The 18,679-nt window shown below is 42.0% G+C and overlaps 2 protein-coding genes across 3 annotated transcripts in view; one reads left to right on the forward strand and one right to left on the reverse strand.

The window, feature by feature from the left end:
• Nucleotides 1-10,313, forward strand: part of LANCL2 (LanC like glutathione S-transferase 2) — a 28,968-nt gene extending 18,655 nt beyond the window's left edge. Inside the window, exons 6-9 of the mRNA XM_057365322.1 lie at nt 1,498-1,680; nt 3,708-3,884; nt 6,911-6,983; nt 8,739-10,313. Of these exons, the coding sequence (XP_057221305.1) occupies nt 1,498-1,680; nt 3,708-3,884; nt 6,911-6,983; nt 8,739-8,854 (549 nt within the window). The 3' untranslated portion in view covers nt 8,855-10,313. The remainder of the gene's footprint in view (nt 1-1,497; nt 1,681-3,707; nt 3,885-6,910; nt 6,984-8,738) is intronic.
• A 4,666-nt stretch (nt 10,314-14,979) lies between these two features.
• The window catches only part of VOPP1 (VOPP1 WW domain binding protein), a 64,358-nt gene continuing 60,658 nt past the window's right edge, over nt 14,980-18,679 (reverse strand). For both annotated transcript variants that reach the window (XM_057365324.1, XM_057365323.1), the window contains exons 4-5: nt 18,242-18,378; nt 14,980-16,013 (exon numbers count right to left, since the gene is read on the reverse strand). In XM_057365324.1, coding sequence (XP_057221307.1) covers nt 15,832-16,013; nt 18,242-18,378 — 319 coding nt within the window. In that variant the 3' untranslated portion in view covers nt 14,980-15,831. The remainder of the gene's footprint in view (nt 16,014-18,241; nt 18,379-18,679) is intronic.

The raw sequence follows: 18,679 nt of genomic DNA on the forward strand, positions 1-18,679 counted from the left end.
TACTCAAATATTCTTGGAAGCATAAGGTAAGGAGGTTTGTAAAGAGCTCTGCTCTTCTTGAATATACCTCCTAAGGATGGCTGGGCTGAGCTTGGGCTGGACTTGTCTTGCACAGCTCAAGACTGGAGGCATTTATTTCTGTGCCCATGCTCTTGGCTGCCTTCTGCAGGAGTGCAGTGTGAAATCAAAAACCCCAAAATAAACCTTCCTACAAAGCCTCCCTACCTCACAGGGAGGACTCTGAGTGAGTCTCAGTGAGGGCTCATCAGCTTCTGGGTGTTTTTCGTGACAAGCTGCTCTGTGTTCAGGTGTATTTCTGGTGAGCAGCATGAAGGTTTCTGTTCCACTCAGAAAAGTGCAGAGCTGGAGTCTGCTTGAGGGACCTGACAGATAGAAGTCTGGGAAAGGTTTCCTGTCTTGAGGTGAAAAAGAAGTTTCTCATTTCTTCAGGTTACTCAAAATATAGCTGTTGAAACTCTTCCTTCATTTGGCTGCCAGACTTTGAAGTGTAGGAGAGCGCTCACCTGTTGAATGCAAATACGCTGGAACTGGTGGGAAACAGTGAAATTGTATAACATTGTGTCAGCAATAAAAACAATTTACTTYAAAAAATGAGCTCAGTTATTAGGCTGCTATAGGCTCTGATGCCTGTGGTTGTTCCCACAACTTGCAGAAATTGTGTAAAAATAGAGAGCCCTGCTGTTAAAATGCTGTGAAATAGGCTGGTGGTGGAGGGAATGACAACAAAGAGCACCTGCAGACCCAACAGTTACTTGGCTTCTAAATCTTTAGTTACAAGGAGCGTGTAGGTTGRTGGATGTATTCTCCATTTGGCAAGGTGGTAAATAAAATAAGAAAACTAGAAAGAAAATTCCTGAGAGCAATTGAAGTATGAGTTTGTAGTACAAAGATATTTTGATATATGGTGATTTTAGCTATTGCTTCTGAAATTGGAAATGCAGATTTATAACTCATAGYTTCAAGGAGCTTTGTTTATTATGGAAAACTTTGACCTTCATAAACCTCTGCCAGGTATGCTGCTATATGCACTTTCCTTCATTTGTTGGGAAATAGTTATTTTTAAAATGAAATGTGTAACCTGATATGTTGGAAGTGTGCATTATGAGCACCATAAGTTCAAAACTGTCTTTTTTCTGTAAGTGTTCTCCCTATTTTAAGTTACAAAGAGAGGTCTGGGARTCTTCATATCCTGTTCTCAGTTCTTCCATAGTCTTTCTGTGTCACCTCCTTTAAGACAGGTAGCAATTTGGTGCCCTAATTTCTTTGTCTCTGCAATAACTGTAAAAATGCTCTTCACAAGGGTGTAATCAGCTGACATTAATTAAATCTGTAGGATATGATCCACAGTATTTGGATCAAGGGCACATACATAGGATTCTTTAAAATAGATTGTAGAATTAAGTGTTGATACACAGTTTGTTACTACTTCTGTTGATGTGTTTAGTGATTTTTATTTTTTTTTAATGTTTTCTTCAGCCAATTGCAAATGTGGACCAGGAGACCCTGGCAGAGCTAGTGAAGCCAAGCATTGACTACGTGCGTCATAAAAAATTCCGATCTGGGAATTACCCATCATCGCTGAGCAACGAGACTGACAGGCTGGTTCACTGGTGCCATGGTGCCCCCGGAGTCATCCACATGCTCATGCAGGCTTATAAGGTGAATCATTCTGTGTTGATAGATTTCACAGATTCACAGAATATTTTGAGTTGGAAGGGACCCACAAGGATCATCAAGTCCAGCCCTTAACTGAGTGGCCCATACAGGGATCAAACTCACAACCTTGGTGTAGTTAGCACCATGCTCTAATACACACACACACACACACACACACATACATATGTATGTATATATACCTCTATCTTTACAGAGAGCCCTGTATGCAGGCCTATTAGATTGCAAGGCTTTAATTCAGTATCTTTCTAGATCTAGACTTATAAACAATAATTTAATATTCCATTAACTAYTCCTTTATTAAGATATACCTCTTGAGAACTTAATGTCAGAGCCAAGATCCTAGGCCCTTTCTAGGGCATAAATATAACTGCTGAGCTACCACAAGCCTGCTGTTTGCTCTTCTCCATTCTTAACTAGGTTTGCTACCTGTCTTCTTGTGTGCTTCTGATTTGCATGACATTTGAAAGTATGCCATTTAATTAAATTTATGCAAATTGATTCTTGTTTTTGACAGCCCTCCTTGACAGATTCTCTGGTTGGCCTCTGGGTGGTCTGAGGAAAATAAGGCTTGGTTTATGGAAAAATTACTCATGCTGCTACCTGAAATGTGAACTGTAAATTTCTTATGGCATTGCTGCGTGTAGCAGCAGTCACAGTTGTTTTTGCTTTGATCTGTGATTGACTTAACACTTCTCCACTCCCTCCTTTATCAGTGTGATGCTTCCCCCAGCACAAAATGTTTTGCAGGAGTTAAGGGGGACAGGACCAAATTCTGATTAGCAGTCTCCTTTTTGGCATCTTTTTATGTTTAAGATGATGAAACATATGATGTTTTCCTATTACTCTTTATATTCTGCTTTTTGAAGCACTGAAAGAAAAATAATTGGAGTGTGTTTTTGTGACTGTGCTTTCATACCAGACACAGGGACTTGTGATAATAGACAGCAATGTTTGTCCTGGAAAKCAAGTGCTCTTTCTAGGCCTTAATTCAAAATGTTATGGCTAAGTAGCTGGCAAACCCTGTTCAGAGAGAGCCACTTCCTTTATCAAGTTTGTTGCTGATTTATTTTTCATGCTAATTACTTCTATTACCTTATTAAATAGTTTGACAGGGAATGCCATCTCCAAAAGACTTAAGTCTACAGTGGTGCCTCAGGTTTGTTTTTTTTGATGGGTGGGGTTGTTGCTCTTGGTTTGAGTATTTGTTCTTTTATTGATCTGTAAAGTGACTTAGGGAAAGGTGAGCAAAAAAGTGGCTTTATAAAGGTGGAATTCTTGTGGTAATCAGCTGAATTACGTTCTTTTGTTTGCTGCTTTCTGAACGTGCTCTCTGTGTCTAAAGTGCACTTCAGTTGCAATAAACTTTGCAAAATTGTTCCTTTGCTCAAACTGGCTACTGCTTCTGAATATATACTACACTAATACACTAAATACAAGTACTCATCAAGGCAATGTAGGGTTCTTGCTTGTACATGTGACAGAGAAAAGAGCCCTGTGCTTTGCAAAGACATATTCTTGTGCATTTTTGACATGGAATTGATTGCAAACAGTGAGTAACCAGCAAGAATCAGTCAGGAAGACCAGGACCTAGCAATCTAAGRCCAGATTTGATATCCAGTATTCTGTTTTACATTCCTTGGAGGCAGCATCACATTTCTGTATTTTCAAATTCTGTTTTAGGAATAGAAGATGAGGAAAAAAGTACCTCATAACCTTCAAAAAGATTACAGGTTGTAGAACCAGAGGCCTTGAACTTGGGTTTTTTCTTTGGAGTCCTGATTTCAGAAACAAAAACCTGCAAAGTTTTTTCTTCTACCATGCAGGGAAAGGAGAAACAACTTAGTAAGAAAAGAAAGGCAAGTCTATGAGGAATGGATTATTAAAATTCAGAATAAATTTTATATGGAAAAGCCCGACACAAACAGCAAAATATCTCTCAGGTGCAGTTTCCTTTTGTTTTCATTAGTACTTTAATTGATGTCTGTTTATTCTCTGTTTTTATTCTACAGACTTTTAAAGAGGATAAATACTTGAAAGATGCTATGGATTGCAGTGATGTCATCTGGCAGAGGGGTTTATTAAGAAAAGGGTATGGGATCTGCCATGGCACTGCTGGCAATGGCTACTCCTTCTTGTCTCTCTATAACCTAACTCAGGACAGAAAGTATCTCTACCGAGCTTGCAAGGTGAGCTCTGCAGCATCCCAGCAAAATTCCTGTTCCCTTTCACATCCCAATGCCTGTGTGAGGGTAAACTGTGGGAGTGGGTTGATGTGCACTGGGGCTGGCTGTGCTGCTGGATGGGATAATGGGGCCATCACTTGCTCACACTTTGACTGGATGACTTCAGTTGTGCATGTTTGGCAACACTGTCTTAATAAGCAGAGTGAAACACACATGTTCTGTAAGAGGGGGGGGACTAAATGTATTCAGAAGATAATAGAGCCTGAAAATTTGCCTGCCTGAATGATAACAGACTGTTGTTATGTGGTTACTAATTATTCCATTGAGATATCCACTGTCGTTCTCAGCTACTCAAGCAATACTGTTTGTAGTCTTTTGTAATTATTTGTTTTCAGACTAGTGCCTGTTTGGGGCTTTTAGAGCTCTGAATTGCATTTATTCAATTGCTCATTTAGAGTTTTTTTATTAATACAAACTACAGAGAAAGACACACAGAATTTTTCCACTGGAATTGYCCAGGTTCTGCCATCAGCTGTTGACTGTGCTAGCAGTTACCAAAGGAGAAGGCTTTCTCTGCCTTGTAATTTCCTTGTAAGACTTTGGTTTGGCTTGTTGGATTTTTTTTTCAGTTTAATTTACTGACATGAGGTTTCATATTGTGTACACAGCTGTTAAGCTGAGGCCTTTTGAAAAGTATTGCAAATGAAATTTGATGAGTTGTTTCTTAGGTGTTTTAGTGAATATTGGCCATATGTAAAATTACTGTATTCATCTCTGTAGTCAGCYTCTATCAGAGCTTTAAAAAGCTCTTGCTTGTCTCACATTTACCAAAGCATCATGCTATGAGGACACCTGTAGACACACCTGCATCCTAGGGATTGAAATAAAACCCTAGTACTCCCACAGCAAATGTGTGACTTAGTTGCACGTGGAGTCACCCATTGCTAATGACACCCTGCAGGCATTGTTGGCAGCATGGCTGTCAACTCTCCCTGCCATCCTCCATGTTAGCACACCTTCTGCAGCTCTGTGCAGCATTAGCAGCTCCTGTTGGTGCTGCATTTCTGGCCCAAGGGAGCTCTGATGTTTGTCCACACCAAGATAAAACAAATGTATCTATCTCAAAGGTAGAAAAATGAAGACACTGAGTTATGTACGTGAAAGCCCATTAAGAAGGCAGTTGTGGTGCAGTGCCAGCATAGGCTGCATATTTTCAGCCACTCTGCCATTTAGAATCTTCAACATTCCCTTACAGGGGAAATTTTGAAACAGGCAGAGGAATTTGCTTGTCTGGCATTCTTAAAATCTTTTCTTTCTGAGCCAGAGCACGAAGGGAAGCAAACATGCAGAACATGCAGTTATGTCGGTACCTAGAGGCATGTAACTGAGAGAATGAGATTGCTCCCCTCCCAGGGTACTTCTTCACACCAAAAACACCAGGCCCAGGGGAAGGAGTCTTGCCCAGAGTCCCCGGTTACCCCACTGAAGCCATGAAACTGTTTCACAAATGAACCACAAGAACTTGAATAGAGAAGACCCCTGTTTTGTGCTTCACTCTTTGATCTTTACAGCTTTTCTCTCAGGCTCCCAGGAGGCTGAGGCACTCCTAGCTGGCCTGTCTGTAAGAGGAGAGAGGGGTTGTGGCATCCCAGCCTCCAGGCAAGAGTGATACTGTGGCTTACTGGATCTTGGTTATGCTAAAGCCATGAATTTGCGAACAACGGTTGTGCTTCATTAGCCTAGGGTGCATTCTCAAATTTCTGTTGCATTTCCAAGACTGGGAGTAATAATAAAAGCTAGTATACAATCAGATGTGTTGCAAGAATTGAYTGTAGCTTAGAAACATGCCATAAACATGTTCAGTCCTCACATTTAGGACAGGATTGCATGGGAGAATTAAACCTTAGTTTGAAGATTTATACCCAGAGAGGGCCCAAAAATGTACAATCAGTTCTCAGTAACGGTGAATCATAGTGTTTGTGCTTTTTCCTTTTCTTTCTTGAAGACATTCACACATATACACACACCTCTATCAAGAGAAGAAAAGTTCATTCCCTGTTAAATATTTAAAGAGAACGGAGTGGGACGAGGAGGAAGAGACATGCGACCCATTTCCTCCTGCTGAACAGATGGATGGCTCTGGGATCATACTTACACACCACAGAGCTTCAACTTTAGGGCTGGGACACCCTCTAGTTYGGCTGATCTGTTTGCTAGCAGGTTGCCCATATTGCAGGGGAAGCAGGGAGAAACCTCTCAGTTGTTTGCTTTGCAGGAGTCTATGCACTGTATTTTGAACAAGCAGTGGTTTGCATCCAAGCACAGAAATGCCGGTGCAACTTGTGCCCTCCTTATGCTCTGGTGAGCCATAAAGGAGAAGTAGCTGATTGTTACTRAATTCATCCAGGTGTGGTTCATAAGTCACGTGTATCTGATGTAGCTACTGAGAAAGAAACTTTTAATTCTTYTTAATGGTAATCCATCTTCTGCAGCATAATATTGATGACCTTAATTGTCTAATTGTATTTATAATGATTTTTCATAAGGCTCAGGGAGACCAAAATAAACAAAACTGATTTATGGCAACTGAAGATTTAATACTTTCAATGGGTGCACGGAAATGAAAGCAAGCCAAGATGCAGTTAATAGCCCTAAGTCCTGAATATGTGGATAAATTAAGCACAAACATAAGAAACTGATACAATGGTAGTAAAAATTTGACTGAGTATATCTCTTCTTACAGTGTTTTTCATTGGCATGTAGCAAGGTTGATTTACAAAAAGCAGAGCTTTTTGCATGCAATGCTTAATTGCATTGTTACGAAACTGAAATTTGCTGTGCAAATACATACTGTAAAACCTGATTGCAGCCTTGTCGTGGTTGAAGGAGGACAAATTAATCTCAGTGATTTATGTCTTGTGTGTCYGCTTACCCTCCTTTACATTTTTTACCTATTAATAATATTCAGATACTCAAGTTTGCATTTAACAGTCTTGACTAAAAAATATATTTTTTAATGTGTTCCCCAGTTTGCTGAATGGTGTTTGGAGTATGGTGCTCATGGATGTCGTATTCCTGACAGACCTTATTCCCTCTTTGAAGGTAAAGTGATGGTGTTGCAAATGGTTTTGTGCAACAGGAGAGAGGGGCATCTTTGCAATTTTGGCACATGTGTAGATATTGGAACRTCTTTGGTAGGTTCCTCCACTATTAAGCCCACCCTATAACATTGCCTTTGCCTAAAAGAAGGCAGGGTGGCAGGGGCTAGAAAGGGACAAAGAAAAATCATTTACTATCAAAACTTTCACTCCTGGTTACATTTCAGCAGTTTGAATGAAAACCAGTGCCAGTGTTAGTCTGGAATGAAATTCTGTTCTGCTGATGCTACTTGGTTTACAGCAAGTCCAGACAACAGTTTTGTCCCTGGTGGCTTTTCAGAGGGACTGGGCAGAGGAGCAGCTGTGGGTAGAGGGGTCTCAAACTGGTTGGTAGTTGTCAGAACTAGACCTTCTCTGCCATACTCAACCAAGGAAAAGGTAGTTTTAATAGGAAYGCAAATCAATTGAACAGGAAAGCAATGCAGAGTTCTTAAGGGCTTACCTGTAAGTTCCAAGATGTTACCAGATACTTTGCTAGACCTTTTTACTTTTTCATTTGTGTATACTACTCTTTTTTATTTGTGTATACTAAGTATCATCCGTACGTTACAGAATCAGTAGCAAGGAATTACAGATCCAAGTGGGATTTAAGGTAGCGCCGCGGCGGTTCCATGAACAACGAGCCTCGTGCGCCACCTGCCGCACATATTTGAAATTACAGCAGACCAGCAGGGGGATTTGCAAATAATCCAGGGCATGAATGAACATAAGAGAGCAGGAGTTGTATCCAGCCYTTCTAATTACAGAGTTATTGTCTTAAAGCTCAAGGGAGAAAAACATAAGTATTCTTATTTCTGAGACCAYCCTTGTATGCCCTTGTAGGGAGGGAAAAAAGCAGGCGTACAACCTGTTATATAAAAGCTTTGAAATTTGTAGAGAAGGTGAAATAGTGACAACAGCAGGATGCATTGTGCTTTAATGCTGACATACAGTCTTTATTTTTGCTTTTAATTGTCTGGAATTTTTTTCTAGAAAAATCTCCAGTTTTATATTTGAGATTTTTTAAAGTCTTCATTTTGGGCTTTGTTTTTGCAGCCAAAATTGTGCTTGTAATTCTTCCATTCTGCCTATATGTACACGCTTTGAATAGGAATTGCATTGCATCTTATGGGRTTGTCCTAGTTGTTTTGTTTCCATCAGATGCTGTAATTCAGAAAGGTTCCTTTATATGTGCATAGCTGTTTATAAAATAGAATTTTAGCTTGATCATAAAACAGAACTTGTATGCTTTCCTGCTGTGCCTCTCCTGTCTGTCAATYTATGATTTCTGTTGGGTGATGCACTTTGGGCTCTGATRACCTCTTCATGAACAGTGACGAAAYGAATCTGTTCTTCACTAATACAGTAAAGTTTTGGCTTTTACTTTTAACCAGTGAAATGATGAACAAGAGCTGCTCAAATTATGAAGGACAGTCCAAACTTGGATTAACCTCTTCTTAATTTGAAATGGCATTGAAGTTGTTCAGTTGAAGAGATGATAGCAGAGACATCTTGGTTCTTGCCTTTGATCTTTTCAAATAAAACTTCGTTTTCTGGGTGAAGTACAGATAAGCTTGCTTTTCCATGGGGCCTAAGTTAACCTCTTTGAAAAACAATATCTAGTGAAGGAGGTGTTCAAACCAATGCTGTTGCTTTTGCTGTCACCTGTGATATTTTAACGTCAAAGATGCACAAAGATCTCTTTCTCGTTATGTTTTAGGCATGGCTGGAGCTATTCACTTCCTGTCAGATATTTCGGTACCGGAGACTTCCCAGTTTCCAGCATTTGAACTTAGACCTCAAAAGAGGGAAAACAAAGTGGAACAGGACGGCTAAAACCATCATTTTGAAAGGAAACTGAAACCAAAAGAGATGAGACTGTTTAGTGCCTCTGATAATGAACCAACTCGATGCTGAACCGACAGATGGATAAAGCCCTTTTCTCACCTCTCCTGTCCCAAAGGACCATGAAGTCATTAGAGCATGAACAGGAGAAGCCACATTTAAGTTCTGTTAAATTGACACCTTCAGATGGAGGACCAGAGAAGTCAAGTTATGAACTTACTCTTTTCTGTTGTATTTGTCTTCTTCAGGTCTTTGCCATGCTCTGCACGTTTATTGGTGTTGTGTGTTGATCCGAGTCTTTTGTCGTTAGCAAAAAGCTGGTCTCTGTGAACCTCTGTCCTGTACCTTCGTGCATGACTCACAAGAGCAGTGTTGCTTTCTGCAGCCTGCTTACCTGCACAGAGAGTTCATTGCAGGAYGGTGCCCAGCTTCACTGGTGAGCTGGCCGCTCTTAAAAGAGATGAAAAATGTTTCTATGTTCCTTTCCCCCACACTTTTTCTCCATATTCCTTGCAAACTAAGATGGTGAAGATCAGCCTGTTTTGATTAAGAGGTATGAGGCCATCTCTGTTTTCAGAAACCTAGCAAGTTTGAAAGGAGCTGACTTGTCTTTTGCTGCTGTTGTGGGAGGCTTCTTTGAAAGTCTGAAAGAGAGGCTCTCTTTGATACAGGAGGATAGTGTTAGGTGCTTATGACAGGGTGGAAATGCTTCTCCCACCACTGTAAAGCCCTCATCYTATGCCATGGGCTTAAACTGCAGGTGGAGACACTCGGACTAACCTCCGTAAGCCACCAACAGCAGAGCCTGGACAGYATAACTGCTTCTCTTTTCCTGGACCTGGATTTGGAATAAACCTGTCCTGCAGCATCTCATATATGGATGAGCAAGGGAGGGCACCAGGGCAAGCTTCTCATGCATGTAGYTCAGGATGGTTGTTACTTTGGAACCAAGGTGGTTATTTGTTCTGGACCCTCCCCTCCCATGGAGTAGTACAGGAGTGATAAATACCAGCTGCTCATGGAGGCTGCGGAGGATTATTGAGCAATATGAAGGCATTGCTAGCAGCTGTGATTGAAGTATATTTTGTCTTAAAATACACACAGAGAAAGCCCTTTTCTCATCATTTTAACTGCTGCTAGTATCATGCTTCCCCCTGTAATGTAGTGGGGTTATGAAATACTAGACCTGCCTTGAGGTGCTCCTGCATATCAGGCCACTGGTTTGGGAGAAGTGGGATGTACTCCAAGTACACTGAGCAAGTTAGTGTGTCCAGGTAGTACCAAAGTGTAGCACACTCTCAGTCACTCAGGCTCTCTGGTCATCTTGCCCCAGGTCTCCCTGACCTTTGCCATTGCAGGTGCTGATTTTAATTGGTATCTTCTGTCAGCTATCTTCTGTTACAGATGGCAAAGTTTGACCTTTTGGCCATTCATTGAGCTATCTGATCTATAGGCCTGACCTATCTGCTGAGCGCCAGTGTCTGTGGTCAGGCTTAGAGATGCATTGTTGTTCCTGCATAAATCCTTGATTTCTCCCATTGAAGGTGACTTCCCTGAGTGTGTTACAGTGTGTATTGCCAAATCCGTTGGGATGTTGTTAATTTCCCCATTCAGTTCTGTTGGACAATAGCAGCAGTGTCAGAGCAGTCACAGTGTAGCAGCTCCTATACTGGTTTGTCAGGAAGGATTAAAACATGGGAGCAGCAAGAGAGACTTTTCCACCCCTCTGGCAAAGGGCAGAGAGTGAGGTGGCAGCAACAAACTTCAGCTGCATCTCTACAGCCAGGGATGGGGTAAAATGCTGAAAGGCACTGGGAAAGGAATGCTGCATGGCAGGCAGCTGGGCTGAAGCAAACAGGAGCAGAGGAGCAGATAGTGAGGAATGCAGGAAGTAATTAATGTGAGGGATCAGTGAGGAACAGGAAGAGCTGATCACGGAGGCAATGTACAACGTACCAGTAGAGACCATCTCGATGAGATTCCTCCATGCCAAGAATGCCAAGGGCTAACTGTTTCTCTCTWCAGCCTTCGGATCCCTGGTCCTGCCTGTAGATAAGCCAATAATGCACTTGCCCAGGGTGAAGTCTCAGAAATGCTAACAAAGGAGGTAGATCCCAGCTCTGATCCTGTTTCACAGGTGTGTTAAGAGAGAAAGGGCTCACCACGTTTACAGGAACTACYTGCGAACAGACAGAAGCCACTGGCCTTCCAGGCAAATCCCAAGCCTGTGTTGGACAGACTGCTTAACTAGGGTTAGCTGACAGGTTTTTTCATGCAGTGATTATATTTATATAGGGCTTGGCCACTGTGCTTGGAATAGCTCCTGTGGGAGGTGATTTTGGCTGGCTGGAGCCTAAAGGGAATTAAAAAACCTGCTAGTTGTAAAACTACATAGGTATAATCACACTCAGAGCAGCTTAATGCAGATCCCCAAGATGAYAGAGTGTACCTGTCAAAATCAGCAAGTCAGCTACCCGCTCTTTCTGCACCACAGCCAGCCTTCTGCCATGGTGGGGCCTGGCACCATCTATCTGTGCAGAATTCTCTCAGAATTAAGACTGGAAATGTATGGAGGTGGGGAGTGTCTTGACGGTGCATCTGCTTCATCTCCCTGCTGTGACTTTCCCCCTGGCACCTCCTTTCTGTTCATCACAGCGTTGTGATACCTAGGTGGCCCATTAAGAAAAAGATACAGTGTGAAGGTGAAAAAGTGCATTTCATCAAGGCATTGTCCTCAGAAATGACATCAAACTACAAATGTAGAAAATGTCTTAATATTCCCTGGTTTGCTTAGTCYGTGTGTAATAGTCCATCTGTTGCAAAAAGCAGTAGTGTTAAAAAAGGAAATGCTCTTTGAGCAGAAAAAGAGGAAAAAAAATGCTGATGTTTTGTTCTTTGTCTTTATTAGTAAAGATCAAGCTATGTGGTGGTAATTCGTGTGAGTCTGGTTTTTTTCTTCACTATGGCTCTTCTTCCTTCCCTCCAGCACTGGTGATAGCTGTCCCACTGATCTGACTGCTGAGCTGATTCCCCATCTCAKAGTCCTGCAGGATGAAACACGTGCYAGAAAAAGGGCAGATTGCTTTTTTGTAACCTTTACATTTCACTAGCACTGCAGGAGGTGCCTTTCCTGCTGCYGCTCCCAAGATTTTTAGTCTGTTGTTTAGTGCAAAACACTGCATTCCTTTGTGGCCACACAGATCCCGTTGAAGTTTGCAGCTAAAGCCTCACTCAGGATGAGCTGGTTTTTAAAACACATGTATGAAATCTCTGTCCAGCTGACYAACAGCTGTTTTCCAGCTTTGAGGAAGTTCAAAATGTTCCTCTAGCTAGGCTTCAACAGAAAGAAGTGCCAAGCATGCTGCAAGCAAGGGGCAGTATTTCTGTTTCACAAAGCCCCTTGTGCCACTCGTGGCCATCTTGGCCACTAACAGAAACAGCTGCTTTATTAAAATTCAGAGCACTGGTTCTGATATGTAGATAATCTGTACAAATTCAGGTATAGGCAGATAACTGCGTTGGGGATTTTCCAGCACAACAGATCTCCATAACATCTAAATAGCATATGCCACATACATGGGAAGAAGTACATGTGCTGTGTGTCATCTCACAGCTAGGCAGTACCATGCTGCCTCAGCCCTGCCCAGCAGGGTGTTTGATGCAGCAGCCTTTCCTGGTGAAAATATTCCCCTTTTTCGCATTGGTTTCCATTGGTTTCATGTTGATTCACAGTCAGGGCCAGCACAATTTGTGCGCAGGGACCTGACTTTAAACCACTGCGTCTCCTTGACATCTGCAAGTGGACTGCTGTAAATCCAGCTTGCAGCTATTAGATAAGATAGGTTTAGGCAGCAGGAGAGAAACAGAGATAAGAGGTACATCTAGCCTTGTGACCTCTCTCACTGCATAAAGCTAAAATAACAGATCTATGCAGGAAGGCAGGGCTGCTTGTCACTGTTCCCTCTGCTTTCTCTGCTGTACCCTTTCCCATGCAGCACAAGGCAGCTTGGAACAGTGGCTGCCAGTTGCACCTCTCATCTTTAATTGCTTTATTATCTAGCAGTWGCTTTGTGAAAGCTGTCGTATGCTGGATCTTCCCCTGCATGGTGCCTCTGTAGTCATTTCCCTGCCAAACAGTACAAACTGTAAGGCAGCTCCTCTCCCGGTGACAGGGCATCAGAGGGGAGGGCTCCCACAGCCACAGGGCCTACAAAGGCATCCTGGCTCACCTACTCAATTAGCAGTGTTAGATCACAAAAAGAAAAAAACAAAGCAAATAGACGTCACTATCTGAAAAAGTGTTACAGTTTCGTGGTTGACCTGTCTGCCAAAAATGGACGTTTTGGATATAAGCATATAAAGCTAACCTTTCTAAGGTTTTGGGTATTTTTAAAGTAGGAAATAAAGAATACCTCCTTCTTCACATGATCTGAATACCTTTTTAGACAATGTAGTCCCAGCTGTTTGTTGTTACAGCAGTGTAAGCTGTCACAGGGACTCCAAAGGGAAAAAAAAATAAAAACATCCACAAACCGTAAGAAGTTGTCACACTATCCCTTCCCTGCCTCATCAGTGAGGCTCAAAATCTCTCATATTAGAGGACACAGCTGCTGCACCCACAGCATCACCGCTGATAAAGCAACAACCCCCCATGGTGAAATTCACGTTAGCAAAGCTGCAGCAGCTGGCACATCCTGGGGCAYCACCACTGCCAAAGAAAATCCTGTTGGAATTGGCAAGGCAACTAGGAAGTCATGTAAACAATTTTCAAGTCATGCATACGGATGCCCATGCAGGCATGTTGAGTTTTCAAGAAAAGACCAAGCCAAGTTTGCTAGCAGAGGTAGTGTCTTCATCAACACTAGGAAATAAACCAGCCAGACTTCAGGAAAACTTCACCTGAAGTTGAATTTCCATGTACAAAAGCTTCTATTCAATGTGTCCAGGACAATGCCAGCTGTCATTGATACATTTCATAATATAAAATAATTTAACAACATCTAAACAGGCGGTCTGTTTCTATTTCTATTGACAGAAAAAGGTTGGATTTGCTTTTAAAAAATTACATTCTGTAAATAAACATGACTATACTCAATGACATAGCCAGCTTTTACACTTCAAGTGCACAGTAATTTAGAAAATATACAGTTGTGATGTGCAAACGGACCTAGTATTCATATATAAAATGTACTTTTTTGTTATCTGAAGTGTCCCCCAAGCTTGGACGGCCCACAATTTGCTTTGTCCCTTATTATGATGCACAGTAAGGGAAAGCCTTTGTTAAAACTTCACAGTAAGGGAAAACTTTGTTAAAACAGGTACGCAGGAATGTACTCCTCCAGAGCTAGCTCTGCTTCAGATGGGTACTAACTCCACCAGAAGAAACAAAGGCCCCTACAAGTTCTGCTTTTAGATACTCTGAGTTAGACACTCAGAGCAAAAGGGATGTTCTGCAAATCCAGCTCAACACCTAGAAACAAAATCTCAGCAGCCACTGGCATGGAACCAGAAACAGCGCAATAAAGCTTTGGCTCCTGTGCAACACAGGTCTTCAGATCATCCCAAAGCACCTCAGTGACCTCTGTGCCCCAGCTGGCATGACACAGGAGCTTTCATCTGGTACCCAAAAGAACACACTGGACTCCTAACCCTCAGCTATGCTGTTTCTGCAGGTCCTTCAGCAGCAGGAGGCAGTGGCATCTTTCTGTCACTGTTTGGTGACATAACTGAATGCACAAAGGGAGAAAGTCCCATCAGTCAAAGTCATGTTTCAGAGCAGCTTCACATTTTTGCTAGACACAGATGGGTATGAGAGGCCTGACGGGCAAAGGGGCTCTGTTTTCATTTGTGGTCACTCAGAGGGTTGGCCATGCACTCACAACAAAATGCACGAAGAGCAAACAGACACTCAAAGCCAAGCATCAGGTCCAAAAATGCTATTACGAGCCTGTCCCAAAAAGTCATTTCTCTGACCTAGAGAGGAAAGCAGATTTAGAGACCTGTCACCTGAAGATGATAGCTTTACTTGGGTACTCTTTGTGACAGCAGTAAAACTGTATTGAAAGATATTTCTCAGGGACTAAACTCCCATCAGTATCACAGAAGAGTAACTCCCTTCTTCTAAATATTTTCCAATTTAGGGAAGAAAACTTCTGTATTTCAGCATTTCTAACTGTTCTGTCAAGATGCAAGTAGCTCTGAGGCTGTAACACCTCTGTCTTGTGCCAACACTCAAGTAATTTTCTGTTTCATACAATCTCAGTGCTGGCAAAACAAGGGGAGCCAAGATGGCAGAGTCCAGGTGATGGACAAGAAACCCTCAAGTCCCAGTCCTTAATTTTTGGATGAATCATTTCAAGTAACAACTCCCTCTTTTCTATGGCACTTGGCAGAGCCCTTGCCATGACTCAACCGTGCTGGTATTCCAGTCACAGTGACTTTATCACACCATCCTTCTGTTATATATCATAACTAAATTGTAAAAGAAAAAGATGGTAGTCACAATTTCTGGTAAAATCATTGCCCTGCTGCTTCTATCTTTATCCTCTTTCTCTTGTTATTTCCCTTTGATGAGGGCATTTCTGCTGTGAGGTCTTAGGAGGCTGCACATCACTCTAGGGTCACAAGAGCTACTGTGAGTAACCTGCCACAATACATTTAAAACCTTGACTGAAATGAACAATAAATAAAGAGAAAGACATAAAGGTTTTAATTATAGGTTTCCATTAAAAGCATTACAAAGACAGCTTCTCTCATTTTGAAGACAAAGAAAAAATCCACTTCTACTAAAAAACAAAAGAAAAAAAAATTTAAAATCACCCCTTTAAAAGTAACTTCAATAAGGAAAGGTGGGGAAGGGGAGAGGACTTGGAGAACTAGCAAGTGTTCAAAAGGGCATGTGCCCTCCATCTTGGTCATTTTGCAATTGCACCTTCTTCTCACACAGTCAGGTCAGAGAGCCAGAGTCCTCACGTGGAGGATTTCACCACCTGCTCATASGGGGGAGGTGGTGTGTTGCAATAGGAAGGTGGGGGTGGGTAAACTGGGTTTCCTTGTGGGGAATTGGGCTGGACGTGAAAAGCCATAGCCATGGGATTCATCACAGGTCCGCCTGGATCTGTGTAATACGGCACTCCAGGTTGTTGTGACCCTGAAAGAAAGAAAAGGAGAGAAAAGGTATCAGCAACAGCAGGAGCATCAGGCTGTGCTCTCCCAGGGCCTGTGCTCTGYACACTCAGACAAGGTTTTTCAAAGTGTTCATCAGAGCAAAGACAAGGCGTATCTTCCTCCCTCYCAGAAAACACCCAGACTGCCAGGAMTGCATTCAATTSTTCAGCTATCATCAAAAAGTTTCAATTTTATGTCCAATGGAAATCACGTAGTGAAACAAAGGGCACCACTGCCCCAAGCCACTACCATTTGAAAGGAAAAACAGCGAGCTCTGTTCAGTTCCCCTGACAGAAAAGCTTCTCTGTCTTCGAGACAGAGGAGAGATGTGGGATCCCTGATGCACAAAGGAGTCTGTATTGTGGCCCTGACTCAGGTGTCAAATCTTACAAAAGGACTTCACAGATTAGTTTGAGGTGTCCTGGATCTGCTGATAAGCCACAGTGCAGCTCAGATGGGAAATCTGCCTCCTAGGCATGATACAGCTTGGAGGTGAACCTGCATGAAGCAAAGAGCCMAGTTGTAGCCAGTTATTGCTGGCTGACACAATGAGACAAGATTGCTCTGCACAGATTGAACTTAGAGAGGTGACATCAGAGCCTGCAGGGACAAGGAGAGGAAATGTATGGCCAAACAAAAAATTCCTTGGCTATGACACATAAGGTATAACAGCGATTGCTGCCATAAGAACAAAGCTGGTGTGCAACCCTCCTCAGATATCAGTGGGTGGTGGAAGATGACTTAATGCAACTGAAGTCAMAGACTACCTCAAGATGTAAGGTTGTTTTTGTCTCTTCCTCTGTCTGTTTAAATAAAGATGAACTGGGAAAAAAGTAATGACCGAGCAACAAGTTTTCTTCTTCTGGTGCCAGTTTGTGTTTCCTATAATGACACACTGCTTCTAAGGGATTTTCCCTTTCCATTCTCCCAGTCAGGCCCCCAGAAAAGCACTCCCAKCAGGTGCTGCTGCTATCTCTGCAAGGAAGGAGGGAGGCAGACAGTGAGCCACGTTTGGAGGGCTCCACCTCAACAGAGAATTGGCCACTGGTACAAAACCTGGCAACTAGTGGAAAATGGGGACTTGCTTGACTACTAATTCTCAATGGTTTTGCCATTGAATATTTCTAGAATAGAAGAAAAACTAAATATGAAAAAATAAAATAAATTGTGGGGTTAGTTCAGAGCCCAAAGTTTTAAGTAACAGTGTGGAAGCAGGTGCCATAAGAAGATCATTAAAGAGCTTGTGCTTATTCCATATTTGCCCACAATTTAAGCTCCATGAAGCACCATGAAAGAGTAAAACTGTGCTCTAAATTTAAATCTGGTGTTTAYCGATCCAGCCGAAGTCACTCCCTGTTTCATATAAACTCAAGACTATTTTTCAATCTTAAAAATATTAGTCTAGTTGGATTGGCTGCCTCTTCAGCTGAAAAATACTCTGCATTAAGTCAAGGAGAAAAACTGATGCAGAATGGGAGGCCCCCCAAAAAAAAACACTTAGGATTTAAACAAGAAGGGTGAATAAAGTGACAGTTTATGTCTGTAACATCTTTTTAACCATTYAGACCCAGGATAGTTCCCAACTGGAACTATTTAACAGAGGGAAAAAAATTACAAAATTAGATAGCAATTTTGCCAGAGGAGACCTCACTAGGTAGGTCTCCTGATACTCACATTTATTATTTACCAGAGAGACAGCAATCAGACTAACAAGGGGGAAAAGACCGCTTTGCCACAGAAAGACTGCAGCACAGAACACTGAAGGCAAATCAAAAAGAAAATACTTGCAAGATGGCAAGACTGTAAAAGAAAATGCTAGGCTTTCCTTCATCTCTGCCAGATGCTATCAATTGTATTTAAAACTCCTTCTTCTTGTGACTTAAATTTGGACACCTATCATTCTGTCTACACTGCAAAGGGAAAGCTTGCTAGCCACCTACACAGCTGGAAAGGTATTAGGAGCCAAAACAGAACTGAAAGTCATGTCATCCCATGTTTCAAAAATGCTTCTGTAACTGCAGCTGAATTATGCTGCTGGAAAGGCTGAAGGCATCACTCACTGCAGGAGGTGGCTGYATGCTTAAGTGCAGTGCAATCCCTTGTACAAACCCCATATATTCCAAAAACCAATGAAACAAAAGTTCATAACCCACCCTTCAGAAGTGTTTTGGCTGAAGTAAGAAACCAGTGAAACTTGTATGAGTCTCTGACCTGATGCAGTGTTGACTGGTTGTCTGGTGTAAGACACGTTAAAAGTAGGTTCTTCTACTAATGGAGGAGGGTACATCCGCCTTCGGATAAAGAAACCAGCTCCACAACAGAACAAAACTCCCATCATCAAAAGGAACCTAGGCAAAAAGAAGAGGGAAGTCAAGCTCTGCACATTCAGGCAGTATTTAAATCCAGACTGTTCACTGAGAATACATCAACCTACAGATTGAAAGTAGGTCTGTCATTTGGGATAGCACTCATAGTGCACTTATGAATATATTATGGAAGTCTTCAGTGATTAGTACTACTGTAAATGTTTTCTGGCATGTAAAACACAAACTCGAAGGTAAAACACACTTGACCTTTCCAAAAGTTCAGGTTCATACCTGACTTTGGCCACTGGGATGCTGAACTGAAATTCTGGGTCAGTACAGTTTC

The sequence above is a fragment of the Malurus melanocephalus genome, unplaced genomic scaffold (genome assembly GCF_030028575.1).
Source record: "Malurus melanocephalus ecotype Western Australia unplaced genomic scaffold, MMel_1.1 scaffold_51, whole genome shotgun sequence".
NCBI classification, from domain to species: domain Eukaryota; kingdom Metazoa; phylum Chordata; class Aves; order Passeriformes; family Maluridae; genus Malurus; species Malurus melanocephalus.